At 41.9% G+C, this 25,527-nt stretch overlaps 1 protein-coding gene across 2 annotated transcripts in view; it reads left to right on the forward strand.

Moving 5' to 3' along the window:
• LOC123997471 (alpha-N-acetylgalactosaminide alpha-2,6-sialyltransferase 5-like) overlaps positions 1 to 25,527 on the forward strand; it is a 52,620-nt gene that overhangs the window by 24,307 nt on the left and 2,786 nt on the right. The window contains exons 3-5 of one of the 2 annotated variants that reach the window (XM_046301750.1): positions 11,513 to 11,527; positions 12,830 to 13,242; positions 21,400 to 21,507. In XM_046301750.1, coding sequence (XP_046157706.1) covers positions 11,513 to 11,527; positions 12,830 to 13,242; positions 21,400 to 21,507 — 536 coding nt within the window. The remainder of the gene's footprint in view (positions 1 to 11,512; positions 11,528 to 12,829; positions 13,243 to 21,399; positions 21,508 to 25,527) is intronic. The other variant, XM_046301757.1, reaches the window with a different exon arrangement.

Raw genomic sequence — 25,527 nt, forward strand, 5'->3', positions numbered from 1 at the left:
TGTGTCGTCTGCATAGCAATGATAGGAGAGACCATGTGAGGTTATGACAGAGCCAAGTGACTTGGTGTATAGCGAGAATAGGAGAGGGCCTAGAACAGAGCCCTGGGGGACACCAGTGGTGAGAGCGCGTGGTGAGGAGACAGATTCTCGCCACGCCACCTGGTAGGAGCGACCTGTCAGGTAGGACGCAATCCAAGCGTGGGCCGCGCCGGAGATGCCCAACTCGGAGAGGGTGGAGAGGAGGATCTGATGGTTCACAGTATCGAAGGCAGCCGATAGATCTAGAAGGATGAGAGCAGAGGAGAGAGAGTTAGCTTTAGCAGTGCGGATTGCCTCCGTGATACAGAGGAGAGCAGTCTCAGTTGAATGACTACTACTGGTTGACTTTCACTTTTACTTAAGTTGCGAAAGTAAGAAGCTATATACAGGGTATGTTCCAATACAGTATTTACAATGTGTAGGGATACTGGAGGGATAGAGGCAGATATGTATAACGCTAAGGTGACAAGGGAAGTACAGTTCCCGCTCAGCTCAGTCAAAACTGTTCGCTGCTCTGGCTCCCCAATGGTGGAACAAACTCCCTCACGACGCCAGGACAGCGGAGTCAATCACCACCTTCCGGAGACACCTGAAACCCCACCTCTTTAAGGAATACCTAGGATAGGATAAAGTAATCCTTCTCACCCCCCTTAAAATATTTAGATGCACTATTGTAAAGTGGTTGTTCCACTGGATGTCATAAGGTGAATGCACCAATTTGTAAGTCGCTCTGGATAAGAGCGTCTGCTAAATGACTTAAATGTAAATGTAATAAACAGAGTAGCAGCAGTGTATATGATGATTGAATGTGAGTGAGTGTGTAGACTCCGTATAAATGTGTGTGCATGTAATTAGTGTGTTGGAGTGTCAGTGTGCGTCTGTAGAGTCCTGTGAGTGTGCATTAAAATAAATAATACAAGATAGTCTGTGTAGCCATTCTGTTAGCTATTTATCAGTGTTATCACTTGGGGATAGAAGCTGTTCATGAGCCTTTTGGTGTCAGACTTGATGCCCCGGTACCGCTTGCAATGCGGAAGCAGAGAGAACAGTCTATGGCTTGGGTGGCTGGAGCCCTTAATAGTTTTGCGGGCCTTCTTTTCTACCGCCTGATATAGAGGTAGCCCCAGTGATGCACTGGGATTTCCCAACCACCCTCTGTAGCGCCATGCAAACGAGGGTGGTGCTGTTGCCATACCAAGCAGTGATGCAGCCAGAGAGTACAGGAGGGGACTAGGGAAGACCCAGCCGTGATCTGCCCAACAATGTCTTTGTTCCAGGCGAACTTAACGCATTTTATGCACGCTTCGACAATAACAACACCGTACCATACGTGAGGCCCCCCACCGACCCAGAGGACTGGGTGATCTCGCTCTCCGAGCTCGACGTGATCAGTCAACACTTGCAAGGCCGTGAGGCTGGACGGTATTCAACGCCGCGTTTTCAGACCATGCGTAGATCAGCTGACAGGCATATTCACAGTAATTTTCTCCTTGGCACAGTCTGTGATGGCAATTTGAATGCACAGAGATACCGTGATGAGTTCCTGAGGCCCATTGTCGTGCCATTCATCCGCTCCCATCACCTCATGTTTCAGCATGATAATGCACAGCCTCATTTCATAAGGTTCTGTACACAATTCCTGAAAGTTGAACAAGTCCCAGTTCTTTCATGGCCTGCGTACTGACCAGACATGTCACCCATTAAGCATGTTTGGGATGCTTTGGATCGATGTGGACTACAACGTGTTCCAGTTCCCGCCATTATAAACTTCGCACAGCCATGGAAGATCAACTTTATGTGAAGGAGATGTGTCACGCTGCATGAGGCAAATGGTCACACCAGATACTGACTGGTTTTCTGATCCACACCCTTACCTTTTTGTTAAAGGTATCTGTGACCAACAGATGCATATCTGTATTCCCAGTCATGTTAAATCCATAGATTATGGCCTTATGAATGTATTTAAATTGACTGATTTCCTTATATGAACTGTAACTCAGTAAACTCTTTGTGTAATAATGGAGCTGTGAGTCAGGAAGCAAGTGCAGGTGAAACGTTTAATAAATAACAAAACCAGAAACGAGACAATTCCATGTGGCTACAAGACAGGACACAAGAACAAAGTCCAGGTGTGAGTCATAATGATTAACAGCTGTGCGTAATGAAGAGTAACAGGTGTGCGTAATGAAGAGTGCCAGGTGTGCGTAATGAAGGGTGCCAGGTGTGCGTAATGAAGAGTGCCAGGTGTGCGTAATGAAGAGTGCCAGCTGTGCGTAATGAAGAGTGCCAGGTGTACGTAATGAAGAGTGCCAGGTGTGCGTAATGAAGAGTGCCAGGTGTGCGTAATGAAGGGTGCCAGGTGTGCATAATGAAGAGTGCCAGGTGTGCGTAATGAAGGGTGCCAGGTGTGCATAATGAAGAGTGCCAGGTGTGCGTAATGAAGAGTGCCACGTGTGCGTAATGAAGAGTGCCAGGTGTGCGTAATGAAGAGTGTCAGATACTGTCAGGACCGCTGCACCCGGCGGGAATCCAGTATCCGATGGACGGTATAAGCCGGCTGGCCTCCAATGACACGAGGCGGAGGGGGAGGTCTGTCTGCAGGGACAAGGGGAGAAAAAACAACAGGTTTTAATAAGGAAATGTGAAACGTGGGATTAATCTTAAGGGATCTGGGTAAGTGTAGGCGATAAGAAACAGGGTTAACTCTCCTGGCAACCTTAAAGGGACCGATGTATTTTTGGGACAGCTTGCGAGACTCCACCCGTAGTGGTAAGTCTCTTGTGGAGAGCCAGACTCTCTGGCCGGGGCGCAGGGTAGGCCCGGGACGGCGACGTCTGTTGGCTTGTTGTTGGTACCTCTGTGAGGAACGCATAAGATTAAGACGGGTCTTCCTCCACATAAGCCGACAGCGTCTGACGAACTTCAAGGCTGAAGGCACTCTGACTTCTGCCTCCTGGTCCGGGAACAATGGAGGGGCATAGCCAAACTGACACTCGTGCGGGGACATACCAGTGGAGGAGGAGCGCAAGGTGTTGTGCGCGTATTCGGCCCAAACAATGAGGGACGACCATGTGGACGGGTTGTTACGAGTCATACATCGGCGGGTGGTTTCCAGCTCTTGATTCATACTCTCTGTTTGGCCGTTGGACTCCGGATGGTACCCTGAAGATAGACTGGCAGAAGCCCCCATGAGTTGGCAGAAGGCCTTCCAAAACCTTGAGGCGAACTGGGGACCTCTGTCAGAAACCATATCTTGAGGAATGCCGAAGACTCGGAACACATGATTAATTACCAACTCAGCCATTTCCTTGGCAGAAGGTAACTTAGTCAGAGGGACGAACCTGGCCGCCTTTGAAAACCTGTCGATTATGAGTAGGATAGTAGTATTGCCATGGGATGGAGGAAGGACAGTAATAAAGTCCAACGAGATATGGGACCAGGGTCTGTGGGGAACAGGTAAAGGGTGAAGGAGTCCTTGCGGGCGGTGGTGAGAATATTTGTCCTGGCAGCACACGGGGCAAGCATTGACGAAAGTGGCAACGTCTTCTCTTATGGTAGGCCACCAGAACTTACGCTGGATGAACTCCAAGGTGCGACCTACGCCCGGGTGACAGGTGAGGTGAGAGGACTGCCTCCACAGAAGGACCTGAGTCCTCACTGCCTTGGGGACAAACAACTGATTGGCAGGACCTCCTTTCGGATCCGGTTCAATAGCTTGAGCTTGTCTCACGGTATCCTCAACTTGCCACGAGATCGGAGCCACGATCTTAGCAGCAGGAAGGACAGGCATGTCCGTGTCATCGCGAATGGCAGGAGCGTAGACTCGGGACAGGGCATCCGGTTTGAGATTCTTCGACCCGGGCCGATAGGTGAGGATAAACTGGAATCGATTGAAGAAAAGAGACCATCTAGCTTGTCTAGAGTTCAACCGCTTCGCCTGCTGGATATACTCCAGATTTTTGTGGTCCGTAAGCACTTGAAACGGGTGAGAAGCCCCCTCGAGCCAGTGTCTCCATTCCTTCAATGCCATCTTAACCGCTAGGAGTTCACAATCCCCCACATCGTAGTTCCTCTCAGCCGGGGTAAGCCGGTGTGAGAAGAAAGCGCATGGATGAAGCTTCTTGTCTTCACCCCTCTGAGACAGGACAGCTCCAACACCAACCTCTGAGGCGTCTACCTCCACCACAAACGGTTCATCCGTAGTCGGTAGTATCAGGATGGGAGCAGAGAGGACACGCTGCTTGAGTCCTTGGAAGGCCGTCTCAGCTTCTCTTCCCCACAAAAACCTTGCATTGCCACCCTTGGTTAAAGCTGAGAGAGGGGCTGCCACCAAGCTGAAGTTCTTGATGAACTTGCGGTAAAAGTTAGTGAAGCCCAGGAAACGCTGAACTTCCTTAACGGATTTGGGGGTGGGCCAATCCGCTACCGCCCCTACCTTCCTGGGGTCCATTTGGACTCGACCGGGTTCCACTACAAATGTGGCATTGGTCAGGCCGAAGGGCATCACCAAGTATTCATAGTGACCCGTAGGCGTGTTGAAAGCGGTCTTCCACTCGTCACCAGGTCTGATCCGCACAAGATGGTATGCGTTCCGCAGGTCAAGCTTAGTGAAAACAACTGCTTCCTGGAGCTCGAAGGCTGTGGCCATAAGGGGTAGCGGGTAACGGTTACGGACGGTTATGGCATTGAGTCCCCGGTAGTCGATGCAAGGACGTAATCCACCGTCTTTCTTGGCCACAAAGAAAAACCCTGCTCCCGCCGGGGAGGTGGATGGACGCATGAGGCCTGCTTCCAGAGCGTCCTTGATGTAGGTATCCATAGCAGCTCGTTCGGGTGGAGATAGGGAAAAGATCCGACCCCTGGGTGGGCAAGTGCCCGGAAACAGTTCGATGGGGCAATCATAAGGTCTATGATTGCCTCGTTGTTCCAGCCACTCGCTGCTGCCACCGTGCGGAACTGGATGGCATAGTCCGTCACGCTGCGCCGACCTTGGTGGAGAGTCAGGAGCTGTTTGGCTGAGTCAGGACCACTGCTTGGGCCTTGAAACACTCGTTTGAATTCCTCAGCAAAGGCAGAGTAGCTGGCACAGCAGGAACTATGGGCATCCCACACAGCAGTAGCCCAGGCCAGGGCTTTTTCCGACAGCAGGGTGATGATATATGCGATCTTAGACCGGTCGGTGGGGAACGACGAGAGTTGCAGCTCGAAGGAGAGAGAACATTGGGTGAGAAACCCTTTACAAGCACTTGGATCACCTGAGAACCGTTGGGGAGGTGGAAGACGAGGTTCAGCCAGAGGGTTAACTGCCATGGTTACGTGAATCTGAGGTACTGGGACGGGAACTGTTGCCGGGGTAAGTCGATCAGATATCTGCTTTATGGAAGTCAGCATCTCCGACAGAAGATGAGAATGTCTAGCCATTAAGGCCTCTTGCTGAACCAGGGCGGCTTCGTGGCGTTGGACAGTCTCCTGGTGGTGGGACAGCATGGCAACAAGGTCCTGGGAACTGGCTGCCTCTGGGTTCATTTCTGGCTCTGTGTTTCTGTACGAACCCGGGTCTCCGGAGTGAGAAACAGTCACTAAACCAACTGAGCCACGAATAGTCAGCAGAACCCAGAAGATGAGGCAGACACAGCAGTACTTGAGACAGTTTATTTAATGAAGTAAAAAGTGAAGTTCTTAAGGAAAACATGTAACTCCACAACCTCAAAAGGAATTCCACAAGAACAAAGACAATCCTCCAAGACAAAAAGGCAAATCCACAAGGTGGAAGGCACAGCACAAAAAGCCTCAAAAAGATACTCAAAAACAAACAAACAAGAACAAAAAACAGAACTCCACAAGAGAGTCCACCGGGATCAACAAGAGCTCCCAGAGTACTAGGGCTGGGTGCCAACATACAAACACAGAGCAAAGAACTGAGTAAAACAAAGGGTTTAAATACAATCAGGGGAAACGAGGCACAGGTGCAAATAATAATGGGGATGAAGGGAAAACAAAAGGTCAAAAGGCACGATGGGGGCATCTAGTGACCAAAAACCGGAACAACCCTGGCCAAACCCTGACACCAGGTGTGCGTAATGAAGAGTGCCAGGTGTGCGTAATGAAGAGTGCCAGGTGTGCGTAATGAAGAGTGCCGGGTGTGCGTAATGAAGAGGGCCGGGAGTGCGTAATGAAGAGTGCCAGGTGTGCGTAATGAAGAGTGCCGGGTGTGCGTAATGAAGAGTGCCAGGTGTGCGTAATGAAGAGTGCCGGGTGTGCGTAATGAAGAGTGCCAGGTGTGCGTAAGATGAATACCAGGACCCGTGGTTAGCATTCTAGCGAAGTCGTATGCCAGAGGGGAGGAGCAGGGGAAGATGTGACACTTTGAAATTGTTGCATGTTGCGTTCATATTTTTGTTCAGTATAGAAATCAAAATGTCTTACCTGCATTTGACTCTGGGGGGGAAAAAATTACTTGTCCTCTTTAAAACTGCTTAAAACACCAAACCTGTTTGTAACATGTTACATTCTAACAACATACATGTGGTGAAGAGACTTATTTATAAAAAGTGGAGTTCAGAAGGGGGTGTGATTTAAAAATGTGTGAATTTTAAATTCATATGCAGTCAAAATGAATGTCTCTGCGTTTCTAGTGTTAATGGAGCTTTGTGAAAGCATGTGCTTTTTGATCAAATGTTCTCTATGACATTAGATTAGAAGAAACAACTGTATTGACAATTGCCAATCCGTCTTAAAGGGACATTACAGTAAAACAATGTTGTTGGTCAGATCTTTTCAAACCTCAAAAGGGGTTTTATGTTGAGAGAAGTCCACGTCCCTAGCCCATCTGTTTTGTAAATCAAGCAGTATTTCACAATAGCGAATTAATGGAAAATATAAATACCGTTTGATTTCCAATGAAATTTCCCCCCTCAGTGCATTGTCTTCAAAGTCAAACGACCTCCTCTGTTACACACGTTCTGAATATTGCTATTTTTCTTCATCTGATCTAAAACATGCTTTTTCATTTTTTTATTGAACATTTATTTAACCAGGATAGTGTCATTGGGAACATCTATTTATCCAGGTTAGTGTCATTGAGAACATCTATTTATCCAGGTTAGTGTCATTGAGAACATCTATTTATCCAGGTTAGTGTCAATGAGATAACATTTATTTATCCAGGTTAGTGTCATTGAGAACATCTATTTATCCAGGTTAGTGTCAATGAGATAACATTTATTTATCCAGGTTAGTGTCATTGAGAACATCTATTTATCCAGGTTAGTGTCATTGAGATAACATTTATTTATCCAGGTTAGTGTCATTGAGAACATCTATTTATCCAGGTTAGTGTCAATGAGAACATCTATTTATCCAGGTTAGTGTCAATGAGATAACATTTATTTATCCAGGTTAGTGTCATTGAGAACATCTATTTATCCAGGTTAGTGTCAATGAGATAACATTTATTTATCCAGGTTAGTGTCATTGAGAACATCTACTTATCCAGGTTAGTGTCAATGAGATAACATTTATTTATCCAGGTTAGTGTCATTGAGAACATCTATTTATCCAGGTTAGTGTCATTGAGAACATCTATTTATCCAGGTTAGTGTCAATGAGATAACATTTATTTATCCAGGTTAGTGTCATTGAGAACATCTATTTATCCAGGTTAGTGTCAATGAGATAACATTTATTTATCCAGGTTAGTGTCATTGAGAACATCTATTTATCCAGGTTAGTGTCAATGAGATAACATTTATTTATCCAGGTTAGTGTCATTGAGAACATCTATTTATCCAGGTTAGTGTCAATGAGATAACATTTATTTTTCCAGGTTAGTGTCATTGAGAACATCTATTTATCCAGGTTAGTGTCAATGAGATAACATTTATTTATCCAGGTTAGTGTCATTGAGAACATCTATTCATCCAGGTTAGTGTCAATGAGATAACATTTATTTATCCAGGTTAGTGTCATTGAGATAACATCTATTTATCCAGGTTAGTGTCATTGAGAACATCTATTTATCCAGGTTAGTGTCATTGAGAACATCTATTTATCCAGGTTAGTGTCAATGAGATAACATTTATTTCTACAGGTTAGTGTCATTGAGAACATTTATTTCTCCAGGTTAGTGTCATTGAGAACATCTATTTATCCAGGTTAGTGTCATTGAGAACATCTATTTATCCAGGTTAGTGTCATTGAGAACATCTATTTATCCAGGTTAGTGTCATTGAGATAACATCTATTTATCAAGAGAGGCCTGGTCCAACCAAGACGGCAGCATAGCGAGGAACAATGTTTAAGACAAATATCAGACATACTGTAACAATTTACTGACAAAGACACAACCCCCCCTTTTTTTTAGTTGATGTAGACACACATTAATTTCAATTACAGAAACATATTAATCTTCATAGATCAAAAAATCATAAAGGAAGGGCTCTGTGCTCTTAGTCTCACAAGTCAGACCATTGTTTCTGAAATATTACATGTAGCAGAACTGCAAGACTGTAAATTGAGGCTACTGTCTACCTCGGGTGCTGTGTATGAGTATTATTGGAGGTAGCTAGCTAGAAAGAAAGAAAGAACGAGAGAAGCTACAGGAAATGGATGGCGTCATTCTCAAAGCAATTATGACCCTGGTTTCCTGGGTCTGAGCAGGATGATAGTGACCAGTTGCTTTGTGGGTGGCAACTGACTGAGTTGGAGCTGTACTCGTAACTGTGCTGTGAGCTCTGTGGTCTATGTATTGTAGCTCAGCTAATCTAATATACTCCACGTTAGAGTTATATGAAGTCTGAACCTGCCAACGTCCCACTAGCATTCCAACTCTGGGACTGTATCCTAAATGGCTCCCTATTTCCTATGGGACCTGGTCAAAAGTAGTGCACTACCTGGATATATATATTGTGGTCCTTCTGTAGCTCAGTTGGTAGAGCATGGCGCTTGTAACGCCAGGGTAGTGGGTTCGATCCCCAGGACCACCCATGCGTAGAATGTATGCACACATGACTGTAAGTCGCTTTGGATAAAAGCGTCTGCTAAATGGCATATATTACTATATTACATATAGGGAATTGGGTGCCATTTCGGACGTACAGTTTGAGTGGAATACGAATCGTTTCCTTTTATGAATGATGTGTGAGACAGACGGTCGTATTAGTCAAGTTCCTACGGCATACTGTAGGTAGGTGTGCTCATATTGAAAATCACAGGAGGAGGTTGGTGGCACCTTAATTTGGGGAGAATGGGCTTGTTCGAATGATTGGAGTGAAATAGATGGAATGGTATCAAATACATCAAACACATGGTTTCTAGGTGTTTAATGCCATTCCATTGGTTCCATTACGGCCATTATTATTAGCCGTTCTCCCCTCAGCAGATCCTGTGATTGAAATTGGTTCATAATGTAGCACATCTAAAACTAACATGTTGAAAATGCATCGATCTGCACAATTATTATTACTTTTTGTTTCATTTTAAGGCTTAAATCAGGAAACTTCCATAATGATGAATCTATGTAATAACATTTGATTTAATAATGTGATGTTAGGTTCTAATCTATTACGGTCACGTGTGGCTCAGTTGGTAGAGCATGGTGCTTGCAACAGCAGGGTTGTAGGTTCAATTCCTGCGGGGGACCTGCATGAAGAAAATGTATGCATTCGCTACTGTAAGTCTCTCCTGATAAGAGTGTCTGCTAAATGATGAAAATATAATCAGATACAGGTGGAGATTGACAAAACTAAAAACCAGATTTATTCACCCACCTGGATGCTTCAGCTGAATAGCAAAGTCACACAGTTCTTCATATATAAAGGGAAATGGCCCAGGAAGGACTGTATGGCTCTTCCTCTGCATCCTGATATTTTCACTTTGACGTTGACTGCATTCTCCCCATTTCGTACAGAAACTAGAACTTGCTGAACAGTAACTCAACCGCGACTTTGTCCTAAACCAGACAGATGCATTCCATCCACTTGTGCAAAACATGTTTATACAATACTTGCACGACAGAGACCATCTCCTTCTGTACTGTCCCATTTGTCTATTTGTAACACATACTGTAAGTTCAACCTAGCCCCTAACAAGATGACTACTACTGATAAGCTAGTTGTCCTGGGAAAAGGGCTCAGCCCACACGGATTCTCAACAGTGTTGTTTGAGAATCCTTTTTGATGAGGTTTCCCCACTTAAAGATTCTCAGTTTCAACCTTTTCCTCAGAATGAAGATGGATAAGTCATTGCTGTTTCCACGTAGAATCATCGAGCTGACAGAAGCTCTGGGCATAGACTGTCAAAGACAATTTAGTCTTCCTTGCAAAAACACTTTTATTACTGGGTGAATTTCCCTGATGCTCCAGGCCACAAGTACGATACATTAATATAGTTGAATGTTATTGCTTGGGCAATGTCTGCATTTGCTACCCTGATATTCCTTAACGTTTAAAAATATATATAAAAAACAATTCCGTCATGTCAAATCCAAATATCAATCTGATTTCTTGACTTGTCAGAGGAGAAATGAATGTGCTGGGAAATGTTCACAGATCAACATAGTCAGTTCAGACAGAGAAAGCAGCACAGCCTCAGAGATGCGAATAAGCTACCAGGAGAAAACTGTTGCGCTTCAGCAGAAGTGACACGCATGAAGACCTACCGACAGGGAGAATAATGGAACTAAACCAACATGAATTACACGTCTGCCATCATTTTCTTGTATTGCATTGTATCGCATTAAGTAGGAATTAGTAAGAAGATTGGTTTGTCTTGCCATGGGCAGTGTGTGTACCATATCTGCAAACATTAAGAAGAAAGAAGATATGTCTTCCCTAGTTATTTTCATAGGATGGCAAGAGATTGGCTATAATCGTGTGGTGGGGCGAGTAATTCTTTCTTGTCTACTTGTAGGATGTTTGGCTAGCACAAAGGAACGATATATCCACACTATTGCTAGGAAAACGGCTATAGTTTGAAGTTTGAAATGTTACCATGATAGGAGTACCCTAATGACTCATCCGGGCACTCCGGGACAGAAAAGACAACCTCTGCCTGCAGGGATTTCATTATTATTACTATTATTATATATTTTTTAATATAATAATTTTTAATTATTATTATTATTTTATTTTTTATCGATAAACAAACATATACATAAGAACAACAATTTACAGACGAATACAAACAATCAGTAAATCTCATCTGCCCAGACCCACATGCTCATACCCCCATTCCTAATGCCTGCATTATTATTTGGCATTTGGCCTTAAATTGTATCCATTTGTTTTTATTTCGTCGTCACCCATGCATTTTGAATATTTTAATAATGAATAATTAGATTTTTCCATTGTGTTAATGATGGCGGATTGATTTCCACTTTTTTAGTATGTTTTTTTCAAGATGGGTGATGAAGAGAATCATCCAGCCCATTTGGTATCTCACTAAACCTCCATATGCCATGTCTTGAAACATGCAGACAGATGGATTAAAAGTAAGTTTACATTGTAATATTTCTGAACGCCAAGTTTCTGGCTCCGCCCAAAACTTCCGGACTTTTTTTCTTCTTCGTTATCTTCTGTCTTCATTATAGTCTGTCTTCGTTATCTTCTGTCTTCGTTATAGTCTGTCTTCGTTATAGTCTGTCTTTGTTATCTTCTGTCTTCGTTATAGTCTGTCTTCGTTATAGTCTGTCTTCGTTATCTTCTGTCTTCGTTATAGTCTGTCTTCGTTATAGTCTGTCTTCGTTATCTTCTGTCTTCGTTATAGTCTGTCTTCGTTATCTTCTGTCTTCTTTATAGTCTGTCTTCGTTATCTTCTGTCTTCATTATAGTCTGTCTTCGTTATCTTCTGTCTTCGTTATAGTCTGTCTTCGTTATAGTCTGTCTTCGTTATCTTCTGTCTTCGTTATATTATCTTCTGTCTTCATTATCTTCTGTCTTCATTGTCTTATGTGTCTTCACACACACTTCCCACATCGTGCTCAGGGTCATCTCCATTTCCTCTAAGTTTCCCCTGGTAATTAATATGTGTGGAATCACAGAGATTAAAGGAAGAGATGTGTAAACAGTAGAATGGGATCAGGAGGCAGAGGCAGTGAAGTCGGTAATCTCACCTGTATGTATACAGTATATGAATGTACGCACAACCCCCACAGGCCCCACTCAAGCATGAAGCCCAGAGTATAGCTCTGAATGACAATGGACCTCTGCATTAAGCCTTAGAATAATTCATGAGAGGGTCTCAGGGTTTTTACTATTAGAGATGGATGCCCTTTTGCCTAGCCTTCTACTCTGTGCTGTAGAGGGTATTGATTGTGCTATTGGATTTTGGGAAAAACAGTTTCCTCTTGGCAGGGAGATTTTAATCTAATGCCATGGATCTCACTTCTCCATGTGTCCATTGACCTCGATGACAGAGAGGGAGGATTTCTTTCACTTTTAAACACTTGTAGTTATTTTGTTAAAGGCATAGGAAGATACTCAGGCAAAATGTCCTCGGTGAATATGGTCTCACATTCTATTGAATGATAATGGATTGTGTGATTCCTGTAGAAGACCCTTTGTGCTTTGCTCGGCCCCAGAGAGTGTAGATTCTGTTTGAAAACTTCAAACATGCATCCTTCTTTCTCATCTGCCTTCTGATAAGCTTGAGCAATGTGGTGGGTACCGTGCATTCACTTGTCCAATGCTGTTAGCCACAACATTTCAGGGCAAGGAAAGAAGGAAGCATGCATTTTTTAATGTTGTTTAAGGGCCTGTGTGCACCCTGACCTCACTGTACTATACCCCCCCAGCCTCTGAGGATGCACTGTAACTGCTGTGCCCTGGTGTCCAGCTCGGGCCACCTTACTGGCAGCAACCGAGGAGACGAAATTGACCGCACCGAATGCGTCATCCGCATGAACAATGCCCCGAATGGAAACAATTTCAAACAGGATGTGGGCCGGCGCACTAGCCTGCGCGTCATCGCCCACTCCAGCGTGCAGAGGGTGCTGCAGAGACGGCAGGAGCTGCTCAACACCAACCAGGACTCTGTCTTCCTCTTCTGGGGACCCACCAGCTCCATGCGGCGCGACGGCAAGGGCAGGGTCTTCAACAACCTGCGTCTGATCAACCAGCTGCTTCCCAAGCTCAAGGTCTACGTCATCTCCCCCCTGAAGATGCTGGAGTTTGACGATCTCTTCAAAAATGAAACTGGAAAAGACAGGTAGGATTTTGACATTTTGACCATTGGGTCAATAATGTCATTGGGTTTTAACTGTCTGGCTGTCCAATTCTGGTCTAGGATGACATCTGAAGAATACAGGATTTGCCAGGGAAGCCAAATGCATTGTTATCAGAGCTCCTGAGCATACATATTCTAATACACAGTTTAATACACATATATTATAATACACCTTCTACTACATATATTATACTATACATTTTAATACACATACATATTCTAATACACAGTTTAATACACATATATTATAATACACCTTCTAATACATATATTATACTATACATTTTAATACACATACATATTCTAATACACAGTTTAATACACATATATTATAATACACCTTCTAATACATATATTATACTATACATTTTAATACACATACATATTCTAATACACAGTTTAATACACATATACTATAATACACCTTCTAATACAGATATTATACTATACATTTTAATACACATACATATTCTAATACACATATATTATAATACACCTTCAAATACATATATTATACTATACATTTTAATACACATGCATATTCTATTAAACATTTCTAATACACATTTCAATACACATATATATATTATAATACACATTTTAATACACATATATATTATAATAGACATCTCAATACACATATATATTATAATACACATTTTAATACACATATATATTATAATAGACATTTCAATACACATATATATTATAATACACATTTTAATACACATATATATTATAATACACATTTCAATACACATATATATTATAATACACATTTCAATACACATATATATTATAATACACCTTTTAATACACATATATATTATAATACACATTTCAATACACATACACATTTTAATACACATATATAGTATAATACACATTTTAATACACATATATAATATAATGCACATTTTAATGCACATGCATATTCTAATACATATTTTAATACACATACATAATCAAATACACATATTAACACACATATATAGTATAATTCACATTTTAATACACATACATATAATACCCATTTTAATACACATTCATATTATAATACACATTTTAATACACACATATTTTAATGCACATTTTAATACACATACATATTCTAATACACATACAGTTAAAGTCGGAGTTTACATACACTTAGGTTTGAGTTTATTTTATTTTTACAGGGACAGTGCCAATTAATCGGCAGCAGGGTAGCCTAGTGGTTAAAGCGTTGGACTAGTAACCGGAAGGTAATTGGAAGGTTGCAAGTTCAAACCCCAAGCTGACAAGGTATGAATCTGTTGTTCTGCCCCTGAACAGGCAGTTAACCCACTAGGCCGTCATTGAAAATAAGAATTTGTTCTTAACTGACTTGCCTGGTTAAATAAAGATAAAATATATAATCAACGATTCAGTAAAAGTGTTGGTTTTAGCCAGCCGGCTAATTTTCAACCGCAGTCCCTGGGCAGGTTATTTAAAAACAATTACAATATAGACAATCATTGAGCAGTGAGCACACTCAGAGCAACATAGGACAAGCAAGACATAGCATACAGACAGAGCAACATAGGACAAGCAAGACGTAGCATACAGACAGAGCAACATAGAACAAAAAGCAGCAAGACAAGATTCATAAAAGCAACAAAGTGTTTCCACACCTCACAAGCTACAGACAACATGGAAAGCGGCAAGGGATTATGTTCACAAATCTGATTGACCTTTAGCCATGTCTTCATGCATTTTGTGGAAGTGTGTCTGATGGCAGTGTATTCCAGACATGGGAAGCTCTCACAGAGAAAGCGGATTTACTAAAGGTGCTTTTCCTTAAGGGAAACAGTGATGATGGCTATTGAGCTTCCTATCAAGCACTTTGAGAGCCTGTTTTTAGACAGACTGAATAGGTTTTAATGTTGTTCAGCAAGCTTGGGCCCAACTAGTCAAGAAGTATGTTAAGTGGGGGAGTATCATAGATTTGATGTACAGTTTTGCTACCTGTGTAGTCAAACAATATTGTATAAATCGGAAGTTAGCTAGGTTGAATTTGGTTATTTGAATTACCTTTTTCACATGTTTTTTAAAAGAGAGGTTGGAATCAAGTATGATGCCAAGGTACTTAAAATCAGATGCCACCTGGAGCTTCTCCCCTGACACATAGACATCTGGCTCAGTAGCATCTGTTTCCCTCTTTGTGAAGAACATGCAAACAGTTTTTTTCACATTGAGATGCAAACACGAGTCACTGAGCCACTTTGTAACCTGGACATTTACAGTAGTGAGCTCTTGTGCAGCTTGTTATTTGCTCTTTGCATGCACATATATCACTGTATCATCTGCATACATTTGAACTTCAGACCCAGTACAGACAGAAGGCAGATCATTCATGTGTAGGCTGAACAGGAGGGGACCCAGTATTGCCCGTTGGGGTACTCCCACATCATAGCTAAGAGTGGGCAACAGCTCATTGCTCACTCTGAATACACTGAGTTGTGCCTTCAAGGTATGATTTCATCCATCTCAAGGCATCAGGGGAAAAGTTGAACTTGGATCATTTTGTGATGAGAATCTTATGCTTAAGAGTATCAAAAGCCTTCCTTAGGTCCAGACACACTGCCCCAACAATGCCCCCTTTGTCCATCTTGGACTTAACATTTTCCAGAAGAAAGCAGTTGGCCATTTTTGTGGAGTGTTTCGCTCTGAAGCCAAACTGCATGGAGTGTAATGTGAAGGGGCTGTTGTTGAGGTGGGCAATCAGATGTTCTGCTACACAAGTTGGAGTCATTAAAACTCTTTTTTAAAACACTTCACAAATTTCTTGTTAAGAAACTATAGTTTTCGCAAGTTGGTTAGAATCAGCTTATTGGTTGCTTACAGAGTTTAGCAGATATTATAGCAGGAGAAGCCACATGCTTATGTTACTAGCTCCTAACAATGCAGTATAATGTCAAATATTTGTGAACTTGTTGGACATTATACTTGTCACGCCTTGGTCTTAGTATTTTGTGTTTTCTTTATTTATTTGGTCAGGCCAGGGTGTGACATGGGTTATTGTGGTGTGTTTTTTGTCTTGGGGTTTTGTGGGGTGTCTAATTAGTCTATGGCTGCCTGAGGCGGTTCTCAATCAGAGTCAGGTGATTTATCGTTGTCTCTGATTGGGAACCATATTTAGGCAGCTATATTCTCTGAGTGTTTTCGTGGGTGATTGTTCCTGTCTCTGTGTTTGTTATCACAAGATAGGCTGTATAAGTTTTCGCGTTTCGTTTGTTGTATTTGTATATTTAGTTATTTCATGTATCATTGTTTTTTCATTAAAGAACATGAGTAACCACCACGCACATTTTGGTCCGACTCTTTCGACAGACGAACGCCGTTACAATACTGCATTGTTAGGAGCTAGTTACATAAGCATGTTGTTGCTCCCGCTATGATATCTGCTAAACTGTGTAAGAGACCAATAAACTTTTATTTGATTTAATAAGCATGCAGAAGTAGAGTTAATATAATAATAATAAATATGATTATTATTTAATTCCTTGCATGTTGGTCTTATGCATGTCATACATGAATCATGCATGAATCCTAACTGACATAAGACAGGGAATGTTTACGAGGATTAAATGTCAGGAATTGCGAAAAACTGAGTTTAAATGTATTTGGCTAAGGTGTATGTAAACTTCTGACTTCAACTGTACACATTCTAATTTTAAAGCTGCCGTGGAGCATTTTTGACGCTCTTAACAAAAGACCAATTAATAAATCCCAACAACCACCAAACATATCACAGTATCCTTAAATGGGATTTAGTTCAAAGCAGTCTGAATATATGTTAATACTCAGGAGGATTTACTGTAGATCCAATGGGATATGAGAGTCCAAATGAAGTGTACGATGCAGCTAGAGAGAGCTTCTAAGACTATCTGAAGGTACAATAACACTGTCCCGAATAAATAAACAATGGCTGAATCACGTTGGGAATGGAAGAGGTAGAAGAAGAAACAAGAACAACATTGAGACAACCTGATAGCAAGTGCTGTTTTTACCTCAGCACAAAGTTGCACACAATGTGGTGAAAAGTTAACAGCTACAGTGCATTGCAAAAGTATTCATACCCTTGGATTTCTTCACATTTTACTGTATTACAAATGGGATTACAATTGATTTAATCGAGAGAAAAAAAATTGGTCAACATTCTCCTCTAAATACTTTGTAATGTCAAAGTGGATTTTTAAATTTTTAAAATGAAAACAAATTTGATATCTAAAATGGAGGAGTAAAATGTGGCTTAACAAATCATGTAATACTAATAGGGGTTGACAGATTCATAAAAGCCTGATATTGTAATGCCCGGGGTGTAGTGGAGGAAGACGCCAGGCGTAGGAAACAGGGAGTTCAGGGTAGCGATACATTTAATTCACCACAAAGGTGAAACCGACGCCAACCCAAACAAATGCAGTCCAGAAAATACACACATACACGGACAACCGTGACCTACAGTCGTACGCAGAGAATAATCCCGCACACCCAGTAGGCGGGCCGGCTGGATCATAAAGCCCCACTAATAAACCTAATTAAACACAGGTGTAACTAATAAACAGACAAGGGGAAAAAAAGGATCAGTGGCAGCTAGTAGGCCGGTGACGACAACCGCTGAGCACCACCTGAACAGGAAGGGGAGTCACCTTCGGTAGGAGTCGTGACAGATATAGAAGCGCAGTGATTGGTAGATGGGTAACAATAACTAATCAGACATTGAATATCTCTTTAAGCCTGGTCAAGTTAATAACTATGCTGTGGATTATGTATTAAACCACCCAGACACATCAAAGATACAGTCATCCTCTGGAGCTGAGCTGCAGGAAAGGAATGAACTGCTCCATGAGGCCATTGGCCACAGTCCTAGAGTTCAATGGCTTTGATGGGAGAAAACTGAGGATGGATCAACAACATTGTAGCAACTCCACAATAATGACTTGAAGGACAGCGTGAAAATAAGAGTACAAATATACTGAATAGAAATATGACAAAACAAGCATCCTGTGTGCAACAAAGGCACCAAAGTAATACTGAAAAAAAAATAGAAAATAAATGCACTTTTTGGCCTAAATGCAAAGCCTTGTATTTGTAATCCTATACAACACATCACTGAGTAACGGTCTCCTTATTTTCAAGTGGCTGCATCATGGTATGGGTTTGCTTGACATCAGCAAAACTGGGGAGTTTTTCAGGATAAAATTAAATTGGATGGAGCTAAGCACAGTGAAAAATCTAGAGAAAAACCTACTTCATCTGCTTTCCAACACACACTGGGAGATGAATTCACCTTTCAGCAGGACAATAACTACACACAAGGCCAAATAATCCCTGATACTCACCAAGAAAACAGTGAATGTTTCTGAGTTTTGACTTAAATCTGATTGAAAATCTATGGCAAGATTTGAAAATAGCTGTCTATCCATGATCCCCAACATCTTGAAGGAGCTTGAAGAGTTATGAAAAGAGTAAAGGGCTGATACTGCACAGTCCAGGTGTGTAAAGCGCTTAGAGACATATCCAAGAACACTCACTGCTGTAATTGCTGCCAAAGGTGTTTCTAACATGTATTCACTCAGGGAGCGGAATACTTGCGCAACGACTATATTTTAGTTATTTAATTTCTATTCATCTTTAAAAACAAAATAATAGTACTTTTGAATCCCACTTTGCAGCACAATACAATTTGAATACGGTTGAAGTCGGAGGTTTACATACACCTTAGCCAAATAAAATTAAACTCTGTTTTTTCACAATTCCTGACATTTAATCTTTGTAAAAATTCCCTGTTTTAGGTCAGTTAGGATCACCACTTTATTTTAAGAATGTGACATTTCAGAATAATACTAGAGAGAATTATTTATTTCAGCTTTTATTTCTTTCATCACTTTCCCAGTGGGTCAGTTTACATACACTCAATTAGTATTTGGTAGCATTGCCTTTAAATTGTTTAACATGGGTCAAACGTTTTGGGTAGCCTTCCACAAGCTTCCCACAATAAGTTGGGTGAATTTTGGCCCATTCCTCCTGACAGAGCTTGTGTAACTGAGTTAGGTTTGTAGGCCTCCTTGCTCGCTCAAGCTTTTTCAGTTCTGCCCACAAATGTCCTATAGGATTGAGATCAGGGCTTTGTGATGTCCACTCCAATACCTTGACTTTGTCCTTAAGCCATTGTGCCACAACTTTGGAAGTATGCTTGGGGTCATTGTCCATTTGGAAGACCCATTTGCGACCAAGTTTTAACTTCCTGACTGATGTCTTGAGATGTTGCTTCAATATATCCACATCATTTTCCTCCCTCATGAAGCCATCTATTTTGTGAAGTGCACCAGTCCCTCCTGCAGCAAAGCACCCCCACAACATGATGGTGCCACCCCGTGCTTTATAGTTGGGATGATGTTCTTCGGCTTCCAAGCCTCCCACTTTTTCCTCGAAACATAACGATGGTCATTATGGCCAAACAGTTCTATTTTTCTTTCATCAGACCAGAGGACATTTCTCTAAAAAGTATGATCTTTGTCCCCATGTGCAGTTGCAAACCATAGTCTGGATTTTTTATTGCAGTTTCGGAGAAGTGGCTTCTTCCTTGCTGAGCGGCCTTTCAGGTTATGTTGATATAGGACTTGTTTTACTGTGGATATAGATAATTTTGTACCTGTTTCCTCCAGCATCTTCACAAGGTCCTTTGCTGTTTTTCTGGGATTAATCTGCACTTTTCGCACCAAAGTACGTTCATCTCTAGGAGACAGAACGTGTCTCCTTTCTGAGCGGTATGATGGCTGCGTGGTCCCATGGTGTTTATACTTGTATTACTTGTACAGATTATTACTATTATTTGTACCTTCAGGCATTTGGAAATTGCTCCCATGGATGAACCAGACTTGTGGAGTTCTACAAAAAAACATTTCTGAGGTCTTGGCTGATTTCTTTTGATTTTCCCATGATGTCAAGCAAAGAGGCACTGAGTTTGAAGGTAGATCTTGAACTACATCCACAGGTACACCACCGATTGACTAAAATTATGTCAATTAGCCTGTCAGAAGCTTCCAAAGCCATGACATCATTTTCTGGAATTTTCTGACCCACTGGAATTGTGATACAGTGAATTATAAGTGAATTAATCTGTCTGTAAACAATTGTTGGAAAAATGACTTGTGTCATGCACAAAGTAGATGTCCTAACCGACTTGCCAAAACTATAGTTTGTTAACAAGAAATTGGTGGAGTGGTTGAAAAACTAGTTTTAATGACTCCAACCTTAGTGTATGCAAATTTCTGACTTCAACTGTACATCCAATTGGTATGACTACACAATGTTGCTGTGTATGTTGGGCATGTGTTCTTTCAATGTCTGCTCATCTCAGTCAGTCAGTCAGATACAGCATCATAGGCTTGGTAGCTAGCCTAGAGTAAGTGACGCGCTTAAACATTTATGTCATGGGGAGCCAACCCAAAATACTAATCATTAATAGATGCTGACAGATTATCTCTAGCAATCCAAATTAGCTCCAGCAGCTACATGACAGATGCATATGCTATGATACTACAAGATAATTGGTGTCTTCATTAACTGTTGACAGGAAGTTACAGAAGCACTACACTGCCTCACAAGATGAGATGATGTCGCTGAGTCAGAGTTGGAAGCAGAAACCGATTACAGGTCCTACCAGACTCTCACTGGCTTGCACTCTCCCTGGCACTCTATCTGGCAGACGTTGCCAACAGCACACAGGATGAGCCCAGACACGATTGGCTCCGCTGTTATCTGGGATATCCCCCAGCGAGGGGCTGGTATGGCCGGCAGGTGTGCAGGTCTAGCCCCGACAAACTAGCCTTGATGGCTCAGTAGATGAGAGGGCTCCATATTACAGGGGGCACCGGTTTGATGGCTGTTTATCGGCCTTGAAACCGTCATTTCATGTCAAATCATGTCAATTAGGAATATGGCAGTGTGAAAACTTATGGTATTAAAAATGACCAAATAAATTGAGGGCCTTGGCCAGAACGGATGTCACTGCGAGCACTACATAGGGAGGTTTTGGCATGATTAACATTCAATTCTATTGAATCATGCAGTACATTCTGTTGAACATGTTTTTTCTCCATTCACCTCATCCAGGAAGACCTCTAAATCGTGGCTGACCACTGGCTGGTTCACCATGGCCATTGCCCTGGAACTGTGTGACAGGGTCAATGTCTATGGCATGGTGGCTCCGGACTTCTGCAGGTGGGTTGGGTTCTGTGAAGTGCTGTCCGATAGGGATTATTACCCCAATTGTACCAATAGATTATTAATTGGCATATACATTTGCAAAGGTATGGTATATTACTGGAAACTTTCTAAGTTTACCAGCAAACTACCCGAATTTTGGAAACTTAACATTTTCTATTGGTCTTTTTGGGTACTTTAGACTATCACAGGTGTCTGTTATTATCTTTGGCCCTCTATGTGGCCTTATCCTAAAAATAAACCATCAACATGCTTTTCAACCGTTCGCTGCCCGCACCCGCCCGCCCCACTAGCATCACCACTCTAAACAGTTCTGACCTAGAATATGTAGACAACTATAAATACCTAGGTGTCTGGCTAGCCTGTAAACTCTCCTTCCAGACTGATATTAAACATCTCCAATCCAAAATCAAATCTAGAATCGGCTTTCTATTTTGCAAAAAAGCCTCCTTCACTCACGCCGCAAAACTTACCCTAGTAAAACTGACTATCCTACCAATCCTTGAGTTCGGCAATGTCATCTACAGAATAGCTTCCAATACTCTACTCAGCAAACTGGATGCAGTCTATCACAGTGCCATCCGTTTTGTTACCAAATCACCTTATACCACCCACCCCTGCGACCTGTATGCTCTAGTCAGCTGGCCCTCGCTACATATTCGTCGCCAGACCCATTGGCTCCAGGTAATCTATAACTCTATGCTAGGTAAAGCTCTGCCTTATCTCAGTTCACTGGTCACGATAACAACACGCACACGTTCCAGCAGGTATATCTCACTGATCATCCCCAAAGCCAACACCTCATTTGGCCACCTTTCCAACCAGTTCTCTGCTGCCAGTGACTGGAACAAATTGCAAAAATCGCTGAAGCTGGAGACATATTTCCCTCACCAACTTTAAACATCAACTATCTGAGCAGCTAAGCGATCGCTACAGCTGTACATAGTCCATCTGTAAATAGCCCACCCAATCTATCTACCTCATCCCCATACTGTTTTTATTTACTTTTCTGCTCTTTTGCACACCAGTATCTCTACTTACACTTCATCATCTGCTCAATTATCACTCCAGTGTTAATCTGCTAAATTGTAACTATTCGCTCCTATGGCCTATTTATTGCCTACCTCCTCATGCCTTTTGCACACACTGTATATAGACTTTTTTCCCCATACTTTGTCATTGACTTGTTTATTGTGTTATTGGCTTGTTTATTGTTTATTCCATGTTATTCCATGTGTAACTGTGTTGTTGTCTGTGTCACACTGCTTTGTTTTATCTTGGCCAGGTCACAGTTGTAAATGAGAACTTGTTCTCAACTAGCTTACCTGGTTAAATAAAGGTGAAATAAAAAAATATATATATACAGTGGGGCAAAAAAAGTATTTAGTCAGCCACCAATTGTGCAAGTTCTCCCACTTAAAAAGATGAGAGGCATGTAATTTTCATCATAGGTACACTTCAACTATGACAGACAAAATGAGGGGGAAAAAATCCAGAAAATCACATTGTAGGACTTTTTATGAATTTATTTGCAAATTATGGTGGAAAATAAGTATTTTGTCAATAACCAAAGTTTATCTCAATACTTTGTTATATACCCTTTGTTGGCAATGACAGAGATCAAACGTTTTCTGTAAGTCTTCACAAGGTTTTCACACACTGTTGCTGGTATTTTGACCCATTCCTCCATGCAGATCTCCTCTAGAGCAGTGATGTTTTGGGGCTGTTGCTGGGCAACATGGACTAGGCCACTCCAGGACCTTGAAATGCTTCTTACGAAGCCACTCCTTCATTTCCTGTGCGGTGTGTTTGGGATCATTGTCATGCTGAAAGACCCAGCCATGTTTCATCTTCAATGCCCTTGCTGATGGAAGGAGGTTTTCACTCAAAATCTCACGATACATGGCCCAATTCATTCTTTCCTTTACACGGATCAGTCATCCTGGTCCCTTTGCAGAAAAACAGCCTGAAAGCATGATGTTTCCACCCCCATGCTTCACAGTAGGTATGGTGTTCTTTGGATGCAACTCAGCATTCTTTGTCCTCCAAACACGACAAGTTGAGTTTTTACCAAAAAGTTATATTTTGGTTTCATCTGACCATATGACATTCTCCCAATCTTCTTCTGGATCATCCAAAAGCTCTCTAGCAAACTTCAGATGGGCCTGGACATGTACTGGCTTAAGCAGGGGGACACGTCTGGCACTGCAGGATTTGAGTCCCTGGCAGCGTAGTGTGTTACTGATGGTAGGCTTTGTTACTTTGGTCCCAGCTCTCTGCAGGTCATTCACTAGGTCCCCCCGTGTGGTTCTGGGATTTTTGCTCACTGTTCTTGTGATCATTTTGAACCCACGGGGTGAGATCTTGCGTGGAGCCCCAGATCGAAGGAGATTATCAGTGGTCTTGTATGTCTTCCATTTCCTAATAATTGCTCCCACAGTTGATTTCTTCAAACCAAGCTGCTTACCTATTGCAGATTCAGTCTTCCCAGCCTGGTGCAGGTCTACAATTTTGTTTCTGGTGTCCTTTGACAGCTCTTTGGTCTTGGCCATAGTGGAGTTTGGAGTGTGACTGTTTGAGGTTGTGGACAGGTGTATTTTATAATGATAACAAGTTCAAACAGGTGCCATTAATACAGGTAACGAGTGGAGGACAGAGGAGCCTCTTAAAGAAGAAGTTACAGGTCTGTGAGAGCCAGAAATCTTGCTTGTTTGTAGGTGACCAAATACTTATTTTCCACCATAATTTTTCTGGATTTTTTGTCTAATTTTGTCTGTCATAGTTGAAGTATACCTATGATGAGAATTACAGGCCTCTCTCATCTTTTTAAGTGGGAGAACTTGCACAATTGGTGGCTTACTAAATATTTTTTTGCCCCATGTATATATATATATCTCTTTTTTAAACACTTAGTGAATACATTTGGTGTTTAATATAAGCGTTTCAGCATTAAATATCCATAATATTTGGTTTACTTATTTTTCTATGTAAATATGTATTTTCTAGGTAAATATGTCTTTGTCCAAACTGCTGGCAGTTGTGAAAAAAAGTAATTAATTGGAAGAGTTGCAGAATTTATTGAAAATAATGACATTGTTGATTAGATAGAGTACTTTTTTCATTAATTAGGCTATTTTCTCTTGAACAATATGGTCTATCCACTAGAAACTCATGGACAATATGGACACAGATATAAAACATGAATACTATATACAGTATCAGTCAAAGGTTTGGACACACCTACACATTCAAGGGTTTTTCTATATTTTTACAATTGTCTACATTGTAGAATAATAGTGAAGACATCAACACTATGAAATAACACATGGAATCATGTAGTAACCAAAACAGTGTTAAACAAACAGACAGGCCGACCACAACAGTGAATCAACCCACCCAGGTGACGCATCCTCCCAGGGACGGCACGAGAGAGCCCCAGCAAGCCAGTGACTCAGCCCCGTAACAGGGTTAGAGGCAGAGAATCCCAGTGGAAAAGGGGAACCGGCCAGGCAGAGACAGCAAGGGCGGTTCGTTGCTCCAGAGCCTTTCCGTTCACCTTCCCACTCCTGGGCCAGACTACACTCAATCATATGACCCACTGAAGAGATGAGTCTTCAGTAAAGACTTAAAGGTTGAGACCGAGTTTGCGTCTCTGACATGGGTAGGCAGACCGTTCCATAAAAATGGAGCTCTATAGGAGAAAGCCCTGCCTCCAGCTGTTTGCTTAGAAATTCTAGGGACAATTAGGAGGCCTGCGTCTTGTGACCGTAGCGTACGTATAGGTATGTACGGCAGGACCAAATCAGAGAGGTAGGTAGGAGCAAGCCCATGTAATGCTTTGTAGGTTAGCAGTAAAACCTTGAAATCAGCCCTTGCTTTGACAGGAAGCCAGTGTAGAGAGGCTAGCACTGGAGTAATATGATCAAATTTTTGGTTCTAGTCAGGATTCTAGCAGCCGTATTTAGCACTAACTGAAGTTTATTTAGTGCTTTATCCGGGTAGCCGGAAAATAGAGCA

This window comes from Oncorhynchus gorbuscha, linkage group LG02, assembly GCF_021184085.1.
Source record: "Oncorhynchus gorbuscha isolate QuinsamMale2020 ecotype Even-year linkage group LG02, OgorEven_v1.0, whole genome shotgun sequence".
In the NCBI taxonomy this organism is placed as follows: Eukaryota; Metazoa; Chordata; class Actinopteri; order Salmoniformes; family Salmonidae; genus Oncorhynchus; species Oncorhynchus gorbuscha.